The sequence below is a fragment of the Schistocerca serialis genome, chromosome 3 (assembly GCF_023864345.2).
Source record: "Schistocerca serialis cubense isolate TAMUIC-IGC-003099 chromosome 3, iqSchSeri2.2, whole genome shotgun sequence".
Lineage (NCBI taxonomy): Eukaryota > Metazoa > Arthropoda > Insecta > Orthoptera > Acrididae > Schistocerca > Schistocerca serialis.
The window spans coordinates 390,747,057-390,771,269 of NC_064640.1; the positions used below are offsets into that span (position 1 = coordinate 390,747,057).

The following is a 24,213-nucleotide window of genomic DNA, read 5'->3' on the forward strand; positions in this document are numbered from 1 at the left end:
TTCTACCTTTCCTGGTGGGTGTGAACGCTTCACCATCTTGGCTTCGTGAAGCAGCCCATGTTAACCTTGACCTTCATTCATTTCCTAAGGACACTATGCCAGCCTCGGTCTATCACCTTCAGTTTCACAACCTTCGGATGGAACTTTGCAATAGTACCTTTTTATACACTGATGGTTCTCGGACTGACCATGATGTCGGGTGTGCCTTCGTCATTGGCACCCGTGTCTTTCAATGCTGGCTTCCAGCTCACTGTTCAGTATTTACATCTGAGCTCTTCGCTGTGTATCAGGCCACGGAGTACATCTGGTGACACAGCCTTTTCGATTGTGTCCCCAGCTCAGACTCACTCAGTGCCCTTCATAGTCTATGTGCACTGTACAGTGCCCATCCCTTAGTGCAATGGGTCCAGGAAAACTGTCACTTGCTTACTCTTGGTGGGGCCAGTGTGATGTTTCTGTGTGTTCATGATAATGCCAGTCTGCCAGGAAATGAGGCTGCTGACACTGCTGCTAACGCTGCAGTCCTCGTACCTCAGCCCTCGAGTTCCTATATTCCCTGCGATGATCTCTGTGATGCTGTCTGTCAGGAGGTGGTGTCCCTTTGGCCTTGCCAATGGTCCTCGCTTAACGGGAATAAGCTACGGCTTATTAAGCGTCTCCCAGTGGCTTGGACGACCTCCTCTCGGCCCTCCCTCTGGGAGGACATCATTTTAAGTAGGCTGCATATTGGGCTCTGCCTTTTTAGCCACCGTTATTTGATAAATGGCACTACCCCACCACTTTTTACACATTGCACCCAAGTTTTAAATGTCCGCCACTTCCTGATGTACTGCCTATTTTTTAACCGTTTACTTTCCCGCTTGGGTTTGCTGTCCAAGTTATCGGCCGTTTTAGCAAATGACGCTCGAGCTGTAGACCACATTTTACTTTTTATCCGCCAAAGCAATTTGGCGAAGGCCATTTAATTTTTAGTTTTGGACCTCTGTTTCCGTATGGTGTCTTTTTTTTTAGCCATTTTTCTACGTGCCTGTTTTTAGCTGTCTTCTGTTATGTCAATTAGGACTGACCTATAGTGATTTTTTAACTCCTCTCTGTCTTCGTCTTCTATAGTTTTGACTTGAACATGTATGACCCCAGTTGGTTTTTTTTTTTTTTACCCTAGAGCAAAACAAAACCAAACCAATCATGTCTGGATGGCTTATCCACTACTGAACACTTAGTTTTACAGTGGCCGTCCAACTTTAAGCCAAGGGCATCACTCCTTAACTTTGGTTGACTTTGTTCTTATAAAAAAGTATTTTACTGCTGAAAGTGAAAGACAAATAAGATGTACAGCAATCAGTGCCCCCCAAATTCTCCTTATATCAGGCTATTTGTGAATTATTGAGAACAAATCTTCATGGAGTTTCATGAATTGTAACCCCTGATCTGGGAAAAGGTCATATGTGAAACTGTTAGGTTGAACTCAGGGAAAGCCCAAACTCCTTAATTTTCTGACACAATTCATTTCCTTTTATGGAAAATACATTAGTTATTTTTCTTATTCCATGTATTGGTGTTGATATTAATTTATTGAATGATCAGAGTCACTCTATTGTACACAATGAGCTCATGCTGAAAATCTTGTTGCATGACTGTAACTGTACCATCCTGTCCACATGAAGCATACTTTCTTTTAATGCTCTCTGCTTCTTGTGGAACTGATTTGTCCTGACATTCTGTCTTCCTCAATTAATATACCAATAATCCTATTAATTCATTTGTGCTCGAAACTATAACAATAAATTTCCATGTAAGCAGGTGATTTGGGATATTGTGGCTGAGTTCAAGCAAAATAATTCACTCTGTTCTCCCATCTTCCCCATGATCTTGTATTGCCATCCAGGACTGTAATAGCCTAAAATATTTTGTCGTTAATGCATAATTACAAATGAAAGCTATATATGATGCCATTGTGTGGCTCATTAGTTGGGTGTATAAGTGCAGACTAAAAATTCAGATGTTCAAAGTACAACATATGGTCAGTCCTAGGTTGTTTTCTGACAGCTATTGTTTCTTTCACCTCTGGCAATGATTTCTGTGTTCAAAAACTGCCAAGTTACACTGTTCTTTGGACTGCACTATAAACTAGGCTTAGTAACTTATTTCAGGTTGGGTGAAGGCAAGTATAAGCCACTTCCAGTAGGACAATGCCTAAAAAAACACATTGGTTTTCAAATTCAACTTCAGGTTGATGACACCATGACACCTGTAATCATTGCAAATTAAATTACTCTATGGCTAACACCCATGTTAGTTGCTTTAATTGCAGGTCCTGACCTTGTGCTCTTGCACTGTGTTCTGTGACCCACTGTTCGTGTAATGTATGTTATAGTCGGGCCTGATGATCTACTGGTAAAGTATATGCCTGGAAACCAAAAGGTTGTAGTATCAAATCCCAGGTGTACTACAGAATATTTAAGTGTGCTGTTGACCTGTCCTTAACCTCTCAGTGATGCGAAGATTAATGAGGAACAACACGAGTCAGATTCCAGGTTCAACTGTAGCCTACTTTTCCCTGGTAGGATTATGGGGGTAGGTTAGGGACAAGCAAGTCGACAAAGTGGCATCCGATTTAAAGACTTGAAGCAGGGTGTTGAACCACAAGGAATTACTATCATCATCATCATCATCATCATCATCATCCTCGTCGCATCGTCCAGTATTTTATGTTTACGTGACAACCTGCAAGCAGTCAGTCAGAACAAATGGCCACAGACATACTGTGTACACCAGTAACATCAGTTATCCTGTTGCTGTGTGTGCTGTTGAACTTAACCAGCGTGGCTTAAGTACCTGTTTTACTACACAGACCATAAGAATCCTTCCTACCAACATAAAAGCTTCTGAACTCTAAAGCTAGCAAGTGTTTCTTTGACACATACTTCACATATTTGTATCTTGTAATCCATGTAGTCCTGATTTAAAATATCATCTTAATTCTTGGAAAAAAAGTCACTATGCTACACTGCTTATTGTACGTTTGTGAATTTCAGAGCTGTCAGTCAACTCATATGCCCACCCATATAAACATACTTTTGTCCTGTTTTTATGTTTTGGTATAATGTTGTTTACTGCAATTTTTTCTTTGCACAGTCAGTGTTGTCTGTTGTAAATGTTGTTTGTGTGATTTCACTACTTCATAACTTATCTACACAGTTCAAGGAGATCATTACCCTTCTTCTGTTGTGTAAATTTTGGAATATCTCAATTGGTTGTTACACAGAACTCTCCCATGGAAGGTGCAGAGCAAGTCCGTGAGAAATGACATCACAACTTTTTTTTGTGAGTAATTATGTGTTGACTGTCACATATATTTACCAGAAGGATATCAGTTAATATCAAGATGTCCTGTGTCATGTTCTTGGTGTAATTGAACAAAAGAGGATAGGCATTTAGACACTGTATTGCTTGCAACTACATTATGACAGTGTCTCAAACAATTCATTGAATCTGATGTTAGACTTCCTGATGATAAAACTTTGACTTATTTACAAGGCTCTATATTCTGTGGGTAGGTGTTCCTGCAAGATATTGTTGGTGCCTTAAACAGGAAATCCTATGGTAGGCTTGAATTTTGAAAACTTACATAGCAAGATATGGAAGAAGAAGAAGAGGTATTTATCAAATGGGACTGAGAGCTTAAACACTATCACATTCAGCTGCATATTAACTAGTGCAATGTTCGATATCTGTTTAATGTGCTGGACGTGTAAATAAATGTGATTGTTTAATATCTTTCATCTAAATTGTATAAAATGAATCTCTTTCTAAACTCTTTTATTAAGAATCAACTCTTTTATTAAGAATCAATCATGATATTTTTTTTCTCCTGATACTGTTAGAGAGAGTCATGGATTAAAACTGAAACTGTTGCAAACCACCAATGGGCAATTTCAATACAACAATGAGCAATTTCAATACAAAATGTCGCAGTTGATTGGCTGATGGACCTCTGCAAAAAAAAAAAAAAAAAAAAAAAAAAAAAAAAAAAAAAAAAAAAAAAAAAAAAAAAAAAAAAAGAGTGCTAAGCACATTGTTTGTAAATTATAGAAGAAATTATACACTTGAAAATCACCAAGAGAGACTTCAGAAATTAAATTGACTTCATACTGGTGGAACAAAGTGGGATTAAGAAGATCTTCACTTTAGTGGGAGCAGATATTGATAGTGCCTTAATTTATTAATGGCTGAAAATGGTTATAAGCCATGGACTGCATAAGGAATGATTTTGAAAGTGCAAGAGAGAAAGAAATTCTATGGCAAGAACAGTGAAGAAGCTTTGAGAATGTATGGGAGGATTAATAATGAATTGCAATGATAAGTTGGGCAACCAAAGATGTATCTTGAAGAAGAATTTAAGGAAATTGTGGAACTTGAGACAAAAATAAAGTAAAGTTTGATATTCTTTACAGAAGAGTAAGATGTTAAAATTTTACTAAAGAAATTCTTAAGAAAGACAAAAGGAAAATTTACAAAACCAACAGTGAAATCAAACAAAGATGGGAAGAGTAACTGTAAGGACTGCATGATACTACACATAAACTTAGACTGCTACATCTTGAATCTTGACATTACATGGATGATGATGATGACACAGGGCGATCAATCTTAGTACAGGAGGCACAGTGGAAAAGTGGTAGAAACAGATATAGTGCTAGTTAAATACTGAAGTTCCTGAATGAAGAATGAATAATGAGATTTCTGAGACTATGCAGTAGAATAGAGCTTAAGACATTGAGGACTGCCCATAATCTTTCCTGACTACACTAACAATCCCAGTACCAAACAACAAGGAAATGTAGTGAGCATAGAACCATAAACATTTTTCTTGTGCTGCCTAGATAATGTTTAGGATCACAAACAACAGATTGGAAAGAACAATTGGAGTAAACCATGACACTGTTGTAAATTGGTTTTTATAGAAAACCAGGGACAAGGAATGCTATATGACTCTTGCATTCTTGTAGAGAGATTTACTGAGAAAGCAGAGCATTTAAAACATATGATTTACAGACTTGAAGAAAGATTTTAGTAATATGAACTGGAAAAAAAGTGGACTGGAAAGATGAACAGCATCTGAACCAAAACACTTTGGTAAGATTGAAAATAAAGAATATCAACAGGATAGACTTTGTGGAAAGTGTGAGATAAGATTGTTATACTCTTCAATATGTATTGAGAATATATTATTGAACATTTTTCATTAATGGAGAAGGGTTTAAAAATTCGGGTTTAAAAAATATGGTGGCTGAGATTCACAGACAGTATTGTTCCTGAAGCTATATATGGAAACGGTAAAGAATATCAAAACTGCTTAAAAGTGTATAAGAAGAAAATAAATCCAAAGAAATTGAAAATAATGACAATAGGAAGAAAGGAAATGATAAAAATAATGCTAAATGGATGCAAAATTTTAGTTATAGAGGAAGTAGACTAGAAAGAAATTCAAGATGCAGTATGTTACATCAAAAATAGCAATAGCAAAAGAAGTGCCGTCCAATAACAACTTAATTAAGGATACACTTGATGAAATGTTTGTCTCAGGTGTCCTGCTTTACAGTGCTGAACTTGAACCCTTTTAAGGAAAGACAAGAGGAAGCTGGAATCATTTGAAATGTGGATATGGCAGAGAATGAAAGAAAGTGAACTGGGTGCGCAAAGTGGCAACAAAGAGATGCTGAGAAGAATGAGAGAGGAATGGCAGTCAGTGGTTGCAGTTGAATGTAGGGTGAAAGAGAATTCAGATCATCTATAATGTGCTTAACAGATGTAAACATAGCAACCTGAGGAAGGAACTGATTGAGTGCAAAAAGTACACATAACAAGGACCTGATCACAGAGCAAAGAACATTACGCTAATGATGTATACAGATAATTATTTTTTCACTCATGAACTCTCTTAGTAATAATCTATTTCAAATCCTGTATAATAGAAAAATAACCCTCATATGTTTTGTGATGGGTGTACATATAATACTTTGCAGTTTTGTGTGTATTCAGTTGTTTGCTGTTAATCTTCAGTGTTACAGTTTCTTTTACATGCGAAGTATGTTTCCTCTTTCTTGTGGTGTGGCTCATGTAGCTGAAATTGTGTGATTGTGTTTGTAGATATCATCAGTTTAGTCCAACAGAAAAGAGGTTTTGTATATGTGTGTGTGTGTGTGTGTGTGTGTGTGTGTGTGTGTGTGTGAGAGAGAGAGAGAGAGAGAAAATAGTTGTTGGGGGGGTGGCCGGGGGGGGGGGGGGGGGAGACAGTGATATTTAATTGAGGAGCATGGGGGATCAGTGATATTTAAATGATTTAACTCTCACATACTTTTAGTCACTACATTGCCTGTAAGTCCACTTCTTACCATTTGAAATGCAGTTATACGTGCTAGACATTATATTACAATTTCCAGCTGATGTTATGAGAAATCTTGGTGCAAAGCATGTTTTGGCTGTTGATGTTGGCTCACAAGATGATATTGATCTCACTAACTATGGTGACTGCCTCTCTGGGTGGTGGTTGCTATGGAAAAGGTGGAACCCATTTGCTACACCGGTGAAAGTTCCTAATTTGCCAGATATTCAGTCAAGACTGGCATATGTTTCATGTGTGAGGCAGCTAGAGGTAAGTTGAATAATTATTTTAATTTTCCATGTTTGTGTACATTACTTTTATTCAATCATTCCACCTATTGCTCAGATCAAGTTCAGTCATGTATTACTTTTCATGGAGTTGAGAGGTAGACTGCTCATACTTAAACTGGAGCCTGATACTTTCTCAGCAAACAGACATTTCTCTGACAATGCAGTTATATTCTTTGTTTACACCTTTATATTAACATTAACTATTCTATAAAAACAATTTGAGTCTTTTTGTTGTCTGAAGTTTTGCATTTTCAATGGTGTTGCACACAACAGGTGGGCTACTTGCGTGTTATGTAATCAGATTTATTTAAGGCTGTCGTGTGTGTGTGTGTGTGTGTGTGTGTGTGTGTGTGTGTGTGTGTGTGTGTGTGTGTGTGTGTGTGTGTGCGTGTGTGTGTGTGTGTGTGTGTGTGTGTGTGTGTGTGTGATAAACACTGGCTTGTGAGGTTTCAGCATAGCAGAATGATGACAATAGGATACCAAATCCTGTACTTTTTTAAAATTAAAGAAGTTTGCTTAGTTTGTGTGGAAGAGACGCTGTTAATTTATGTATCTAGAAAAAATGCATTTATGTAAAAGTCATCTCTTCCAAACATTTCTGCCTCTTTCCAAATTTTCTGTCACAATATGTTTCTTACTCATTTAGTTATTGTAAATTTGCAACTCAGTAATTATGGAAAATACTGTTGAGCCTAGTGACACACAGTTGATTACAATTCCTCTCATATTGATATATGAGAACGTAATAACTGCTCGAGACACTTTTTAGCATCTGCACAGGTGTGACAATACCTCTACTCAACACTGTCAGTGCAGGTACTTAATGGGCTGACAGTGGCTTGATAGCAGCCATGGAACAGAATCCTATGCAAGGAAATGAATTCACTGTGTGTGTCAATCTATGGGAAGCATAGTGTCCGAATCCATGTGTAGATGTGTAGTTGTGTATGGCAATAAATTCAGCACGTGGCTGGTGCAGGCAGCTAATCACTAAGCACATGAGAACAGCAGCACTGGGCACAAAGTGCAAGGCAGGTCCACAGTGGTTGAGCTCAGTGTGAGTACTGGTCCATTCCACTACCCACAAGTAAACACCTCTGTTGGCAGGTCTGCCCATACTACGTGACGCATGCACCCTCCCTTGCAGGTTTCCAAACTGCTCTACCCACACCTTCACATCTGCCTCCACCACACTGTCCACTGTCAGGGGTATTAAATCTCTTCTCCCTGAATAGGCTATGTAGCGCTGAAAATGCCTTGGCTCAGACTGCGACCTCCAGTGCAGAACCGAAGATGGTGCCAGAGAATCCAACAGCAGACTGACCACCAAAGGAGGCAATTAAAGCTGTCAGCTCTGCCAGAACAGTGGAAGGGCATGGAGGCTGTGGCCCTGGGACTAAGCTACCTCCATCAATGACTGAGGGGAGGGGGGGGAGAACGACAGGTAAAAATCCATGGTCTCCACCTTCGCAGGTATCCATAGGGTGGCAGCTGACAGGCGGGCCACTACAAGTGGTAGCCCACCCCTGGAACAATGTCGAGATCAACCCTGGAACTCAGCTGACTGGAAAATCATAGTGGTGATGGCCCAAAAGGGAGCTAAAGCAACTGATTTGCATGACAGTTCAGCATCTCCGCATCATTGTCCACCACAAACTACTGCTGATCTTTTTGCCCACCATAACACGTGGCAACCAACCGCGCTGCCAGACAAAGGAGTGGGTTCAAACAGCAGCCCCAACTGGAACACATGGCAGGTCACGGTAGTCTGTGTCTTGTGAGTCAGGTTGCAACAAATCCAGGAGACTCCGCGGCTGGCTCCCATGTGAACATTTCACCGACTGCACCCAAGTACTGGTGTCACGTGGTATGTAGCCAGAAAACTTGACAATAGGTTGTGGCAAGAAGAGGCAGGCACGGACATCTTCATTTGGGTCTGAAATGCATGCACGAGATGCACCACTCCCAAGTTAGAAGGTGGGTGGAAACGTGCCATAATCACATGCTGGATAATACTGCAGATACTTCAAGCTCTTATAACACAAATTGCCTACCATTATCAGACACTAGTGTCCTGGGGAATCCGTCAAAGGCAAAAAACAACCAACACTGAGTGAGTAGTGGCAGTCAACAATGTGGAGGACAGCTCGATTATGATGGGAAACAGGACAATGCATTGATCACCAACTACCACATGCTGCCCAAAAATGGACCAGTAAAACTGACATGCACCATATGCCAAGGGTGCCCCAGCACTGGCCAAGGTAAGAATTGATGCAGTGGTGCAACCTGGTTCTGTGCGCAGACCCTGCAATTCTGCACCAGATGTTTAATGTCATGATCGATCACTGGCCAGTAGACGTGATGTCATGCCAATGCCTTCATACATATTGGACCACAGTGTGACACATGCATCAGCTGGAGTTTGTGAGGACACAATGCCACAATGGTGACAGCTCAATAGCATTGCTCGTCTTTGGTAAGCATGAAGACCATCTGGACATTGTTGAGTCAGGCACATTGGAGAAAAAAACGTATGCCGTGACTGATCCACACTTGAAGAGACATGCTCTGGCCAACTCGAGTGGACAGCTGGAACAATTTTCTGGAAAAGCAGGTCGAGGTCATGGCTTGGTGTGCTGTCAACAGAAAATCTGATAGGGTTTGCTGCAAGGCTCATCCATGTGAACATGAGAGCACCCTATCAGTCAGACTATATATCAGCCCCCATTGATAGTCACAATAGTGCATCAGCATTGGCATACTGGACAGTGGAGTGGTAATGAATATCGTATCAATCAGTGTGTGATCTTATCCAGCAGCTGAAAATGATGGCCAAAAAAGGAAACCAACAGCTTTTGGTTAGTGATGATGAGGAACATCGCCCCATACAGGAATACTTGAAACTTATTAACCCCAAAAATAATACTTATTACATCTTTCTCCACGTGTGAATAACTATGTGGCACTTCAGCCCGGAACCATGCAGCTTCTACGGTTGCAGGTTCGAATGCTGCCTCTGGCATGGATGTGTGTGATGTCTGTAGGTTACTTAGGTTTAAGTAGTTCTAAGTATAGGGACTGATGACCTCAGATGTTAAGTCCCATAGTGCTTAGAGCCATTTAAACCATTTGAACTATGTGGCGCAACAGAATGATCTTCAAAGCGCAAGTGATGGGCTGCTTAGTGCCATCCGCATTCTGATGGGACAGGGCAGCACCAATCCCATATTTGGATGCATCACAGGCCAGGTTTAAAGGTTTACCCTGCGTAAAGTAAGCCAGACAGGCAGCCAAGCACAAATGCTGCTTGAGAGACTGAAAAACCCATTGACAATCTGCAGACAAGACTGACTTAATGCTCTTCGGGCAAAGCCAGTTAAGAGGCTGGCAGATGTGCACAGTCACTGAGCATAATACAAAATATTACCCAAAAAAGATTGAAGTTCCTTCAGGCTTTTGGATGCTGGTAGGTTGATGATGGCTTTGATGTGGTCATCTGTAGGGATGAGATCATCCTTACTAATAACATGACCCAAAAAATGCACCTTTTGGGAGAAAAAACTCAACTTTTGCAGCTTACAATGAAGGCAATTCTCCACGAGGCATTGGTAAACTGACCAAATGTTTCATTAATGCTCCTCTTGCGTAGAGCCCGTGACCCAGATTTCATCAGGGTAATGGACGAAACGGGGAATGTCCTGAATCAGTTGTTCCAAATACCATTGGTAAATTCCTGACACAGATGAGATTCCAAAAGGCAGGCGATTAAAATGGTAAAGCACAAAGTGAGTATTGAGGACCAGGAAAGTCCGAGAAATCGGTGTCCAGTTGCAATTGCAGATAAGCATTGTGAAAATTGATGCTAAAAAAATACTGGCCTTCTGAGAACTTCGCCAACAACTCTGCCTGCCACAGTATGGGTACGAATCAGTGACACATTGTGCATTGACCCTCAGTTTGAAATTGCCACAAAGATGCATGGCACCATTCGACTGCTGAATTGTCAAGAAAGGTGTGGCCCACTTACTCAACGAAATAGTAGAAATAATGCCTTGAACCTGCCAGTGCTGCAGCTCATCCTCTACCTGGTTGCTCAAGGTGAAGGAATGGGGTAGGGAGTGATAAAATTTAGGTACTGTCGATGGCTTAACAGAAGAATGTCTATCAAAATATGCCGCCCTGGCCAAAGTACTCTCAAACAGTGGGTTGTATGACCAAGTAAGAAGTCCAAATTGTGAAAAGAAATGGATTGAGACACTAAACCAACACTTCATCTATGACCTGAAAGCCAAAACTAGAAAAAGTGTCAACCACAAAGACGTTTTGTGCCCACGGTGAATTGACCACTAGCAATGTAAGTTGCCATTCCACATTCTTGTTACGTGTGGAGACAGAGAATTGTCCCCACAAGGGAACACACTGTTTACTGTAAGACAACTTGATGGAGTGGCCAGTGCAACGCCAGGCACCACAAAAGCTTGTTCACATCGAAGTTAATGAGGATGTCTTGTGTCTTGTGTCCTGTGACTACTTGAAATTTGACCGATCACTCATCCATTACCAACATCAGCAAAAAATATGCCCGGGGTGACATGTACAGGGTGACGGAGACAGCCCCTGAGTCCAGGGAAGACACCAGGGCAGCCTGCTGAATGTCTCAGGCAGTGGTCAGATGTCCTATCTGATGTCATATCCTGCACATGGCCTCCACGTGTGGGCACTCTTGGTGAACATGCACCAAATGACAGTCAGGACAGGATGGCTGGCTTCACAATAAGCAGAAGGAGAACAACACCAAAGACTTGAAAAACAGCCAGTGGATGGAAATTACAATGCTGTGAATGACACAAACCTGGTGAGCTTGGCACGGGTGTAGAAGGGCTGCGCTGCACTGGAATCGTCAATGGCAGCAACACGTGGTAACTTGACGAGAAGCAAAGCCGCTTGGTACCCTGTGGGGCACCTGCAGCTGTTTACTGTGCATGCCTAACTGAGCCACCTGGCAGTTGTCAGAAAGGACGTCACTTGCTGCCATTGTAAGCTCATATGATTCTTCAATTTCAGCAATGTCAGCTATGGAAGGGTTGGACAAGATCAGTGCCATCAGTGCTGAGCTCAGGAACAGGAACTGGTTAGTTTCTAATTAGTGAGTATGCATAGGATGTAGCACATTTGAGATGCTTAAAATGACACTTGTGTAAGAGGCCATGCAAATCGGTGATCCCGGCCGCATACGACAGCCCTCGGTGCTTGTGGTGTTGAGTAAACTGCAACCATGCCTTCACCACATGAGTTTTATGACCAAAATTGTACATAAGCAACTGACAAAGCTCATCAAAGGGGAGTTTCCTGGGCTCAGTGGAGGGCTTCAAATTTGACAACTTCGTATAAACCCACAGTGCTGGACAACAACAAACCAGCTGTATCAACTGGATTGACGATACACTTAATCTGGTAGTGCAGCAAGAACTGGCGCAAGTAATTCTAACATGCTCCCATAGACTCATCGAAACTAGCAGGTGGCACCAGGGACAGAGAAGAAAACAGCCTAGCAGGCACGAGGCCCTCCACCGATGAGGCAAGGGCGCGAAGCCAGTTCATATTCCTAGTTTATCAGTATCTGCATCAACTCCTGTTGTTGCTCCTTCTGTAGGTGCAACTGTTCCAGCAAGCACTGCAGAAATATCAGATCCATTGTGACCCAAAGTTAAAAATTTTGAAAGGGCCAGAAAGAGAAATACATGCATCACACTTATAAGAAAGTCCTTTCTCACCACTTTAGTATCTGCACAGGTGCGACAATGCCGCTACCCTTGACTGTCAGTGCAGGTACTTCAGGGGCCAATGGTCTCTTGAAAACAACCAGGCATCAGAAACATGTAAGAGGAAACGAACTCGGAGGAACCCATGTAGAAACATGCACAGAAGTAATCTCAGCACACGGGTGGTTTTTGCAGATAACGACTAAGCACGTGACAACACCACTCGACGCAAAGCACAAGTCGAGGTCCACGGTGTTTGAGGTCAGCATGAGTGGTGGCCCTTTCCCACTTAGTGCTACCTGCAAGCAAATATTTCTGTCTGCAGGTCTGCCCATAATATGCAGTGCATGCATTCTCCATGGCATGTTTCCAGACTACTCCACTGCTCCACCGATGCCTCCATTGCAATGTCTGCTGATGGGATACTAAACACTTCTCCATGTATTTGTTTCTGTGCTTTATTCACTCACTATCAGAAATGTAGAAGTGTTTTATTAATAGCAGACGTGTTTAATTCTACTTGTTTCCAAAGATAAATGAAATTATGTATGTCATATTACCATTTTTTGCTACGTCATGCTACCAGTTTTTTTGCAAACAGATTTTGCTACTTAACACTCTACTAGTTTACAGTTTGCTATGTAGAATTCAAAAGTTGAATCTGTTGTACCAATAATGTTAAATGAAAAATAAAACAAATTTACTGGATAAAGGTTCTCTGCATTACAGAAGATGATAGAAAACCTTATATAGGATAGCTTACTGAGGACTTGCTTGAAATGAGCAGTTGTTACATGAAGTGGAAAAACACACACACACACACACACACACACACACACACAGACACACACACACACACATTGTACAGCTGACTGGGCACTGCAGCTCTTGAGCTGGCACTATGTAGCCACACAGGATGTGTGTGTGTGTGTGTGTGTGTGTGTGTGTGTGTGTGTGTGTGTGTGTGTGTAGGGGGGCGGGGCAGGTGGCACGCGGCATGAAGGTATGTGCGCAGGTTTGCACGCATGTGTGCTCTGTCTCAAAAAAAGGTCTCTTCCCAAAACTAGCAAAGTTCTCTTTCATGGTTGTGTGCTGCTGGTGGCTCAATGCATCCACTACTCCACTATTCAGTAAGCAGTTGCCTTTAGTCTTAAAGTTATTTACATTCCACCAAGACTTTACATTACCATATCATAATATATCTAACATGCCTGTTAATAGCTTATAGCAATTCAAGTTTACGTGTTGCTATGAGTCAATTAACTTCTTATCCTTTTCTTATTTTTATCAAAACCAGGAAGTGAAGAGTAGTGACTACTGTGAATATATCAGGCCACCAATTGATAAGTACAAGACACTGCAGTTTGGCAGTTTTGATGAAATAAAGGTATGTATCAGCAGAGCCCCTCAGTGATACAGTGGTGATTCATTCTTTACATAAGAATTTTACAGTTACTTTATTTTATTGATTGCTAAGAGATTTAGGAAAATCAACACAGTGAGAGTCCAAAAAGTGAACACAAACCTAGTGGGAAGATGAGGACTAAGAGGATTTCCCACTACTACCAACTGCTCATTTCCCATTCTTGCTTAGCTAGAAGTACTTGTATTTGTGTCTGCTTTGTCATGATGTTGTAGAATTGAAATCCAAAAACTTTTAAAACATTAATTTGGTCAAAAGCTGACAACTTATTGTTGTTGCATATTAACACATACAGCACTTTTAACATCTGAAAAATATCAATCACCACCTCAATAGTTGATAAACAAATATTTGCTGGCACTGAAGCCTGCCTTAATAACACTGTCAATGGGACAATAACCCTTATCTTCCCTTGTTTTCCTTACTGAAACTTACCATTTTCTCATCCTGTATCCCATATGGGATCCCTTTGTTTCAGGTATGCAATGATGTATATTTAAAAGCATTAAAGCTTGCCAACACAAATCAGAGCCCAAGTGTAATTCCTCAATAGAACTGATGTGAGTGAAATGCATCATGTAAGTTTGCATTGGGAGCACATGGAAGAGGCAGTAATACAAGGGGCAGTGAAATGGAAATGAGCCAAATGAAAAAAACTTAAGAAAACCATTATTTCAAAAATAATCGCGGTAACTTTCAATACATTTATCCCACTGAGAAACAAGACAGTCAGTGCCTTCACAGAAAAGAGTTTGCAGTTTCCTGTGGTGCCATGACTATACTTAGGCAAGCAGCTCTTCAACTGAAGTAAATCTGTGGGCACAAATGTCTTTCTTCAGGGCTCCAAAAATTTGGAACCTGTATGGAGAGAGACGGGACTGTATAGGGGATGTGTAAGGGCCTGAAGAGAGACATTTGTTGCTGTTGATTGGCTTCAGACAAAGATGTGCACACCTGGGTGCAATCATGGTCCCATAGACAACTGCAAATACATTTCCATGAAGCCATTGACTATCTTATCTGACATGGGTGGTAAATATATCAACATTTGTGGTATTTACTTTTGAAATAATAAACAGCATACTTGCTCTTCTTTCCATCTGTCTCATTTTCATTTTACTGCCCCTTATATAACAACAGCCTGCCCAAACAATAGAGAACTTTTCTTTGCACAGAATGCATAACTTATAGTTTTCACAGCTTGTGCTGATTGCCAGATATGTAAATCTCATTAGCAGTCAAGTTTATTATGCATTGTGATTAGCTCTGATGTAATAACTGTGTAAAAAAGGAAGGTGGGGTGTCCATTGGTGACTAATTATTAATTGAAGATGAAACAAGATATCATGTTGTATAAGAACCACTTACTATGTTCTGTTTAGAACCCTCACATATCTTATCTCCATTACCTGTTAATTATGTATTATAGGTGTTGGGGTGTTGCAGATGTCACAGCACTCGTGTATGGTGTGGCATTGTTGTGCTGAAGGAGAGGGTGTCCACATGTGGGTGAAATCTTTGAATTTGAAACTTGATTGCAGCATGCTGTTTCTCACACACCAACATAGTTACGTTACACACTGCCATATTACTTGCCACAATGTGGAGCCGTCTATTGGCAGAGGGCAGCGAAGTGGGAAAGTCGGCCACGTAATATGTGTGACATGTAAAACCTCAACTGATATTGAGAACAGAATAAAAAAATGGGAGGCAATACTTTTTAGCATGTACTCATATGTGTAGCATTCTCAAAATACAATGAGCTCTTTTATAATGTGGTGGATAGCTCAGATTTTAGCTTCAGACTTTTTTGTGTTGACAAATGTACATATTGTCAGAAAACATTCCACATACTAAGCGATAGTAAAAAATAATCTTTATCAAAATCTTATTTGCAGCAATCATTTAATTAGTATTCAAAAAGTCTTGTGAGTGAGCATTCATTCATACACTTTTTCCTTCTCTAAATTTCATTTAATTTTGAAACATTATTTAAATACTTCCACAACACATTCCAATAGCTGCACAATATGTTCCAATAGCTGTAAATCTATTGTCAACACTAATTTCTGAGTTATCACAAACAATGAAAAATCCAGAATGGAATAACAACATAAATTGATAGACTGCTACTCACCACATAGAAGAGGCATTGAGCGATAGACAGGCACATTTAAAAGTAAACTGTTGGAAAATATCAGTTTTCAGAAAAAGTCCAAAAGATGAATCATAAAACCACAACTCACACACTCAGGCATTGTGGTGTACTTCAAAATCAACAGCATTTAGAAGGTGGAAAATGCTAAGAAAATCTGAGCTCTGATGGAAAGCAGTATATGTAGCAGGTAGAATCCTTATTTTCACAGAAAAGTGGCATGGGGCACTTGTTGACAGCACATAAACACAATTTGATTGTTTTAGTTTGTTTATTCTTCTTGAGCTGGTGGAACTGATAAAAACTTCAGTACAGAAAAATTAACTGAGGGTGAACAGTATTTGGAGAAAATTAATAAAGTACAACACATTTACTTTTTTTAACAAATGTATCATGAAAATGCCAAAAATGAATAGTTAATAGCCAAAGAAAACACTTATTCACAGTTGGTTTTCTGCTTCTGTGATGTGTTGAGATTACTTTGGACAATCATATCAAATTTTCATGTTTGCAACAATGATCATTATGAGTCGGGAATTATCAGTCTGTTCAAAATATGCACATTCTTTTACCATCTAAACTCTATTTTTTCTACTTATTTTGTTTCACGTGTCAAACTAATTGTTGTCAAAAGTATTTGTGGATTTTGAGAGCACAAAAAATCCTGTGTACATGAAAAACAAGTGAGACTTACAGTGTGAGGTCATTTCTTGTTTGTGATGCTTCTCTTGGTTATGTGGTGCAAATGGCAGTTTATGCTGGAAAAGCAGCAGAGGAACAAGGTGGTGTGATATTTCTAAGGAGATGTCTGCAAAAGTACTTTCGACAACAACTTCACTGTGTATATTGATCACTATTGTAGTTCACCTGCTATTTTTGATTATCCGTAGGAGCGTGAAACAAAAACGGTGAGCATGTTGAACAGAAAGGAGCTTCCAAAATATACTACTGTCGAACAGAAAATTAAAAACTGAGAAAGAATTCCTGCTAGAAGGGAACATTCATTGTGCCGTTGTGAGGAGATACAAGAGACATTTTGATGCTGTTAACATGTCCTACAGCATCTAAATCAAATGTTGTGCTATATTACAAAAAGAAGAAAACAGCCAGATTACTTTTTTCATCTCTTCATTATGAGTGCCCCAAATGCTTACATTCTTCACCAGAAAACCAAGAACTTGTATGAAAGAAAAAACTCAGATTATTGCATTTTCAGATAGAAACAGCAAAAAGCTTTGTTGGGCAAGGAAGCAAACTCAAAGAAACAAGCAGCTCCTCAGAACCTAACATACGCATTTTGCAGGCAAATTGTCACCAACGGGAAAAAAGTAAAATCCATCTGGGGTTTGTAAAGTCTGTTCAGACACAAGAAAGAAAGAAACTGGCACAGTTTCCAAAAAAGGGAAGTTGTTGGTGCTTTCCTGATGGAAACATCTGTGCAGGCCTGATTGCTTCACATTATACTGAAGCTAACTTGTGAGTGTAAGCATCCTCCAATCAAAAAAAGTGAAATCAAAAATTATGTATGATGCTCTATATACGAATGCATGTAACATTAATTTTTGTTGGTTAACAACAAATGATACCATGCTTTGTATAATATAATTACCAATTTTTACAACATAATTCTTTTGAAAACATGTACACTTTGTTAGACCAGCTGACTCAAGGTTACATTGGGATTGTAGTATCCAAAGTGTTAACTTTATTCTGAAAGTCACCACATGAAGTCTGAAAGATGTGTCCTTAAAGAAATGTAAATTACTAGTGCTTCTTTGTATTCAAATGGCTGAAATGTTGCCAGTTGTGAACACGGCAACACATGTAATAGAACCACAATACAATTAAATGTCAGAATTAATAAGCTGTGAAAATGATTTGCTCTGCTTCCACTTCATAGTACTTCTGCAAGTGTGTTGAATCTGACATTTACCTATTGTGTGACCTTTCCTTCTCATTTCATATATGAAATATTAATTGCACTTTCTTAGTTTGTATTTACTCTGGTTTGTGTTGTTGAACATGATGGTGGTAATGTGGTTAAGTACTGGAAGGCTATGTTAAAATTTCTGTCTGACTGTGTTCATTTTGGCTTTCTGCTATTTTCAAAATTGCTTCAACTGGGTACTGGTGTGGTCACTTGGACAGTGCCTCAACCAATTCCTTCCTCAGGTTACTCTAAATGGGCTAGGGTTCCATTGCTAATGACCTCATTGTTAAATGGACTTTAAATTGCAAGTTTTCTTCCTTCCTTCCTTCCTTCCTTCAGAATTACATTTATTTCCTTGACACTGTAAGAGATTGACCTCTGAACAGTTGCTGTGATCTCTGAATATTTATTACAAAGTACTCCTGTGAACATTATTATCGATCTGATACTTATAATAAGAGAGTTACAATAAAGAAACTTATATTCAATTTGGATTGCTGACAATTTATTTTGGACATTGTGCTTCCTAATAAAACTGAAGTCAAAAAAATATATTACCAGTAAAAATTAAGCAGTGAAGGAATGAGTATTATCTCACTTTTAAACTAATTCAGTAATTGCCATGAGGAAAACTGTTCATTTTGTGCTGCAGGATGTTGGATATCATCATGGTAGCACATATTTTGCTGGCTTAAGGAAAGCAGGCTGTTTGCCATTCCTAAAAACAGAAACAAGCAAGGAAGATTTTGTTGGAAGAAGTGAAACAAAATGTGATTTAAACCGCATATCTGGATACAGTTTCACAGATTTAGCACAGCTGGTGTGTAGAGTACCTCAGCGTAAAAGACAAGCAGGTATGATTAAAATTTCTGAAAAAATTTTCACCCAGTTCTTTTGTAGTTTATATAAATTCTAGAAAATTTTTGTGAAATGTGATACATAATATGTTTATGATCTTTTTAATAACAATATGGTGTTATGGGGAAAAAAACTATTGTGTGCTGATGCATCAACGAGCCAAGGAAGTACATTTCTCTTGTATACATTATGTATTGTATTTGCACATATTAGATTGGCGATTATGCCATGTGTGAAATTATTTCATTAGTTGCTATTGCACATGATTACATTTTGTTGACATTAGGATTTAATTCCTCATACACATAATCTAATAGCCTTGACTGATTTTATTAAATAAGGTACAGGATACCAGTACAAACTGTCCATATCTCCATTTCGAATCATAATAAATCAGATGTAATTGCCCCATAATGTGTAATCAAGGGACAGCTTACTGCTGTAGACCTTCAGGAAACTTTTTAAAGTGATGGTATCCACATAAATGTCTTCCTCTCACTTTGAAAATCACGTTCTGTATATTTCAGTTTCAGATAAAAGTATAAAATTCTGAAGCTACCAATGTTTAGGTTCTGCTATTTTCATTTGTCATCATTTTTCAAGGAAAAGTAACCATAAGATATCACTTGAAACTACAAAAAGGGTGTGTCTATTCTGTGTTTCATTGATCCATAGAGCAGCCCTTTTCCACATATTAGTATAGAGATCTGAACTATTAGCATTTGCTGTAAGAATTTTGTACCCTTTTTTTCTACAAAAGAATCTGAATCGCAGGAGACAGCTTAGTAGCTCAGTACTGCATACTGTAATCTCTCCTGTTGTGTTTCATAAATAACAGTTAGTTATTTTTCTATGTTAAAACTATAGCTTTTGCTTTTATCCCTTCTTATATCCCTTTGATAATCTGGCACTTACAGATACCTGAGTGTGCTGGATTATCAACATCCTACTATACATACATTTCATATTATCACATGGCGTAATTTGTAAAATTGTATTGTTTAAAAAATGAAATTTTTTATGTGGGCTTAAATGACATACTTTGTGACACTGGCCATAAAAAAGAAACAGAAAATGCTGTCATGATTCTAACTAAGAAGCCCAAAAGCTTTATGAAATACGTACCACTGATATATGTACAATGCACACAAGTTTCTCACTACTCACTAGTCTGTCTGGAGTGATAAGACACTCAAGCAATTTGTGTAAAGTTGGGAACTGATTCATTTTAACAAAATGAATAATTTTACAAGAAATTTCATCTCAAGTAGCACCACTCTCTTGCTTCCTTGTGCATAGAAATTTAGAAACTGTAATGCAATGTAAGGTTCCTTAAAATTAAAATTAATTTAGTTTATCTTTTTCCCACAAGCAATACTGAGCAACAAAATTTCTACTATTTTATATAAATATTGTTTACTGTGCTTCAGTGGTTTGAAGTGACTTGTTTATGCATGCCCAAATGCTAAATCTTATTTCTTTTTCCCTGTAGTAACAGATGATGAATATATAGGAGACAAAAAAGATGCTGAAAAAGAAAACATCAAGGAAAGCTTTAAAATAGTCTCCACCCATAATACCACAGAAATGAGAGGGGCAGTGGAAGGTAGTGAAGAAATGTACCATTTGGATACAGTGGTAAGTTGTCCGTTTTATCTGTTTCTGTGACCCACAAATCACCAATTCATTGTAAACAGTCATAAGATAACCATACAACTTTTAAACAATCAAATGTCCAGGGTGGAATAACAATAATATGGAAAGGATAGATCACTACTGACCATGAAGAGGAAGCGCTGAATTGCAGATAGGCACAAAGAAAAAGAATGCTAGAAATACTTCAGCTTTCAGGTAAAGTCCTTCTTCAGAAACACAAAACTCAAAACACATTCACACAAGTTGTGTGAGTTGTTCTCGTGTGACTGTGTGTGTGTGTGTGTGTGTGTGTGTGTGTGTGTGTGTGTTTTCTACTCAATTCATTGTGAATAATCTCTTAAAAACTCACAACCTAGTGGCAATTGGAAGTGGCCTGAATTCAAAATAGCAAAGAAAATATGCATACTATGAACAAGGATATTAAAAAGTTATGAAAGACTGAAATAAAGTGGAAATCCTCTTGACATCTCAGTGTTAATTTATGTAGGATAATTCAGTAGAGAGAGGCAGAACACAATAAAGAAACAAATGAAGGATAAGTGTAAAGGAACAGGTAATTCAGCTTTATTCATAATTGAGCAAAACACATTTTTAACTTCAAAACTTCGTGGGGAGTAATGCAAAGCTCTGGAGTGATAAGACAAATAGTTGAGTGCTAATGTAAACTTGGAGGCTACAAAATATAATGGGAATCCATTTGTTCCTCTAGATTAAACGAAAGCAGAAAAACATTTCAGACTCTCACTTTTTGTTTAATAAAACCAGTCAAATTACCTAAATGCAAACAAGAACAAAGTAAGTTAACTAAGGCTGCTTTATACAAAGTGGTTAATTACTATTAAATGTTGTTAACAGGAACAGTTTATGTACATTCAACTAATCATCAGGTAGGCTACTGTAAAGTACTGCTGCATTCAGGTCTTTGAATTTGAGACTTGAAACAGTGTGAATACGCAAAAGAAAACTTTCCATTAAAAATGTTATTAGTTCATAAGATATTAGTATGGTTGGATAACATTCCTTAAACAGCCCAAATATTTTTGTAACATTGAAATGTTCCAGTAAGTACACTTGTCTTGTATCTTTGAACCTGTAGTGGCTGCGGTGACCTTTGAAACTTTTAATGTGGATGCATGTTAAGGGTTGAAGCTTCTTATAGAAAGACTGTTTTTGCCTCTATTGCCAATTGGTGGACAGCCACTACACTGCAGGCCCTATTGTATGTATTCAAGTGTATTTTTGTAATAGCATGAATGAAGCAAAATGCTTTGATACAAACAGGTATGACTCTTTTCATTTTGGTGCTACCACCTTTTCAAACTTTGTATTTGTAACTAATATCACAGAGTTTTGCCATATCTTCATCATGTTGTGATCTGTGTTTAACAGGGATCGATGTAATTAAGCCTGCCAAATATTGGTTTTGCTCATTGTGTGGATCAAGAAGGTCGAAATTACAGGGTATTAAAGTCATTCTGCTTCAGTTGTCTCGACAAAACAAGTTCAGTGCTAAGACTTTTATGGAGTTCTCGTCTCGTGCATACTTAGTTGTATTTGTCTGTTAACCTGTGTCTGTTCATTGATCTTTGCAGCCTTGTCTGAATTTTTTGCTATCACGAAAACACTTGCAACGTGTTTATATCAGCCAAATAAATAACCCTACAGTCAAAAAACCATAAAATAAGCCATAAAATAAGGTAGCTGGCAGGTCGATAGACACACAAACAAATCTATCGACCTGCCAGCGCTTTTGTTCGGTAAGTCACCTCATCTTTGTTTTTATATATAATTTTTCCCACGTGGAATGTTTCCTTCCATTATATTGATATCATAAAATAAGGTAGCTGTTTTGAAGAAACCTCACTGCAGCAAACAAAGCCACATCATATGCATCATTATGTTTGGGCTGCCCTATGTCACAGATTGGATGACTTTCCTGCTTCTTTCAACCTTTTGCTTGAATCTCTTGGTTTCTTCACATTACAATAAGACTTTCATGAGGGACAGAGAGTGTTGTAGATCTGCCCAGACCCAAGCCCCCTTAACTGTTTCTTGTAAGTCATGGAAACCAGTTGGAGCTGGGTGCAAGGCAGGCTCATCTCTTGATGGTGTCCCAGATGTGCTAAATATGATTAAGGTCAGTGAAATGGGGAGGCAGAAAATAATATCCATGTCCCAAACAGTTTTGAAACAATGGTGGACTTACCTGAAGACCTTTTTCATCCCATTTGAAAAACCCGATGCATGATGCCTACATGACTTACCTGAATGCTGCCTTGTTATGAAATGGGATATATCGCCACATGTGTTTTTTGATGTACTTTTACCCTGCCATCAGTATTTGCCAACGTATGTCGTGACTCCAAAGCCAAGGCAAGTTTTTTCCATGCTTTAAGTGTCCAATGATAGTTTTTCTGTGTTCATGCTACTCTCAGCTCTGTGAATTGTGTTAAAAAGTGGTACACATTTGAGTGAGTCACTTCTGTTGAGTAGGGCTACTCACCATTTGTTGTCCAGCATTGAACTGGTAAGAGGTTAGCTTCTTTGTGGCTTATCTTTCCACTGACACAGTCCATGATAATCAATGGTGAACCCTGTCAATAACATGGTGTTGCCCATTGAAATTGGCACTGCCAGCAGCAGTTTTCCCTGAATCAAGGGGTACCGTGGTACCACCTTGACACAGTGGCGCATGGAAAGACTAGTGCTCGTACATCCTTGAAGTGCCTGAAGCATTGGGAATCTACAATCTGCCATCGATAAAATGTCTAGCATTGCATGTCATGCTTATTTTGCACTTGACTGTCACACAATCAGCTAATATACGGGCTGATGACATTCTTTCCATGTGACACATTAAACTACGCAATATTCTTTAGCTACGTGTCAGTTGTTTATGATTGTAACTAAGACTACAGGAAAAGGTGAAGAATTTGTGAATAACTCAGAAAATTGTCAAGCTTATAAAAGATGAAAGGAAGGCAAGATTGCAAAAATTGTGGGAAGTGTAAGAAACATAAAAATTTCATTCTGTAAGAAACATAACTTTTATTAAAAAAAGAAAGAAAACGTGCAAACAGATACACCAAGAGAGTGTCAGAGACAAAATTGCCAGGTTTTGAGGTAAGATGAAGTGCAGTTTCATGTGAAATTTTTGTTAGACGCAGAAGAAATGGTAGAAGACGGTAGTACTGAAATGGAAGAAATCAGCAATCTGGTAATGAACTCAGAGTTTGAGAGACACAAAATAGTTTAGGTGCAACAAATTGAAGCAGAACTTGATGAAATACCTTCATGGTTACTAAAACTAATAGCAGGCCTAAAAAACTAGAAATTTATTTGACCTGAGGTCCATAATTTATGAAATGAGAGATATACTAACAGATTAAAAGTATGGAACTGACAAGAGAGTACTGGTCAGTAAATAGAAGAACTGCAGATCAGTTACTCAGACTTGTAAGTTACGAGTGAGAATATGTACAGAAAACATTTTTATGAAAGTTTGGTTTCAGAGGCATCTAACTGACCAAAGTAAGAATTTCGACCTTATACTGAGCAAGAAACAGAACAATAAAGAGAAAATAGGTTATCTCAACATCATTTGAGGACCTTGAAAGAGTCCATTGATAACAAGAATTCCTGAGTTTAGCAGGGCCTGTACTGCTTTGAATAACCTTTTTGGATAAGTGCATCACCTTTTTAAGTATGAATATAGGATAATAAAAACAGTAGCAGAAAATGGTATAACAGG

The 24,213-nt window shown here is 38.7% G+C and overlaps 1 protein-coding gene across 6 annotated transcripts in view; it reads left to right on the forward strand.

Moving 5' to 3' along the window:
* LOC126470233 (neuropathy target esterase sws) overlaps positions 1-24,213 on the forward strand; it is a 199,535-nt gene that overhangs the window by 167,370 nt on the left and 7,952 nt on the right. For 5 of the 6 annotated variants that reach the window (XM_050097930.1, XM_050097929.1, XM_050097933.1 and 2 more), the window contains 4 exons: positions 6,444-6,655; positions 13,738-13,827; positions 18,601-18,802; positions 20,299-20,444. In XM_050097930.1, coding sequence (XP_049953887.1) covers positions 6,444-6,655; positions 13,738-13,827; positions 18,601-18,802; positions 20,299-20,444 — 650 coding nt within the window. Of the gene's footprint in view, positions 1-6,443; positions 6,656-13,737; positions 13,828-18,600; positions 18,803-20,298; positions 20,445-20,545; positions 20,658-24,213 lie in introns of all 6 variants that reach the window. The other variant, XR_007586158.1, reaches the window with a different exon arrangement.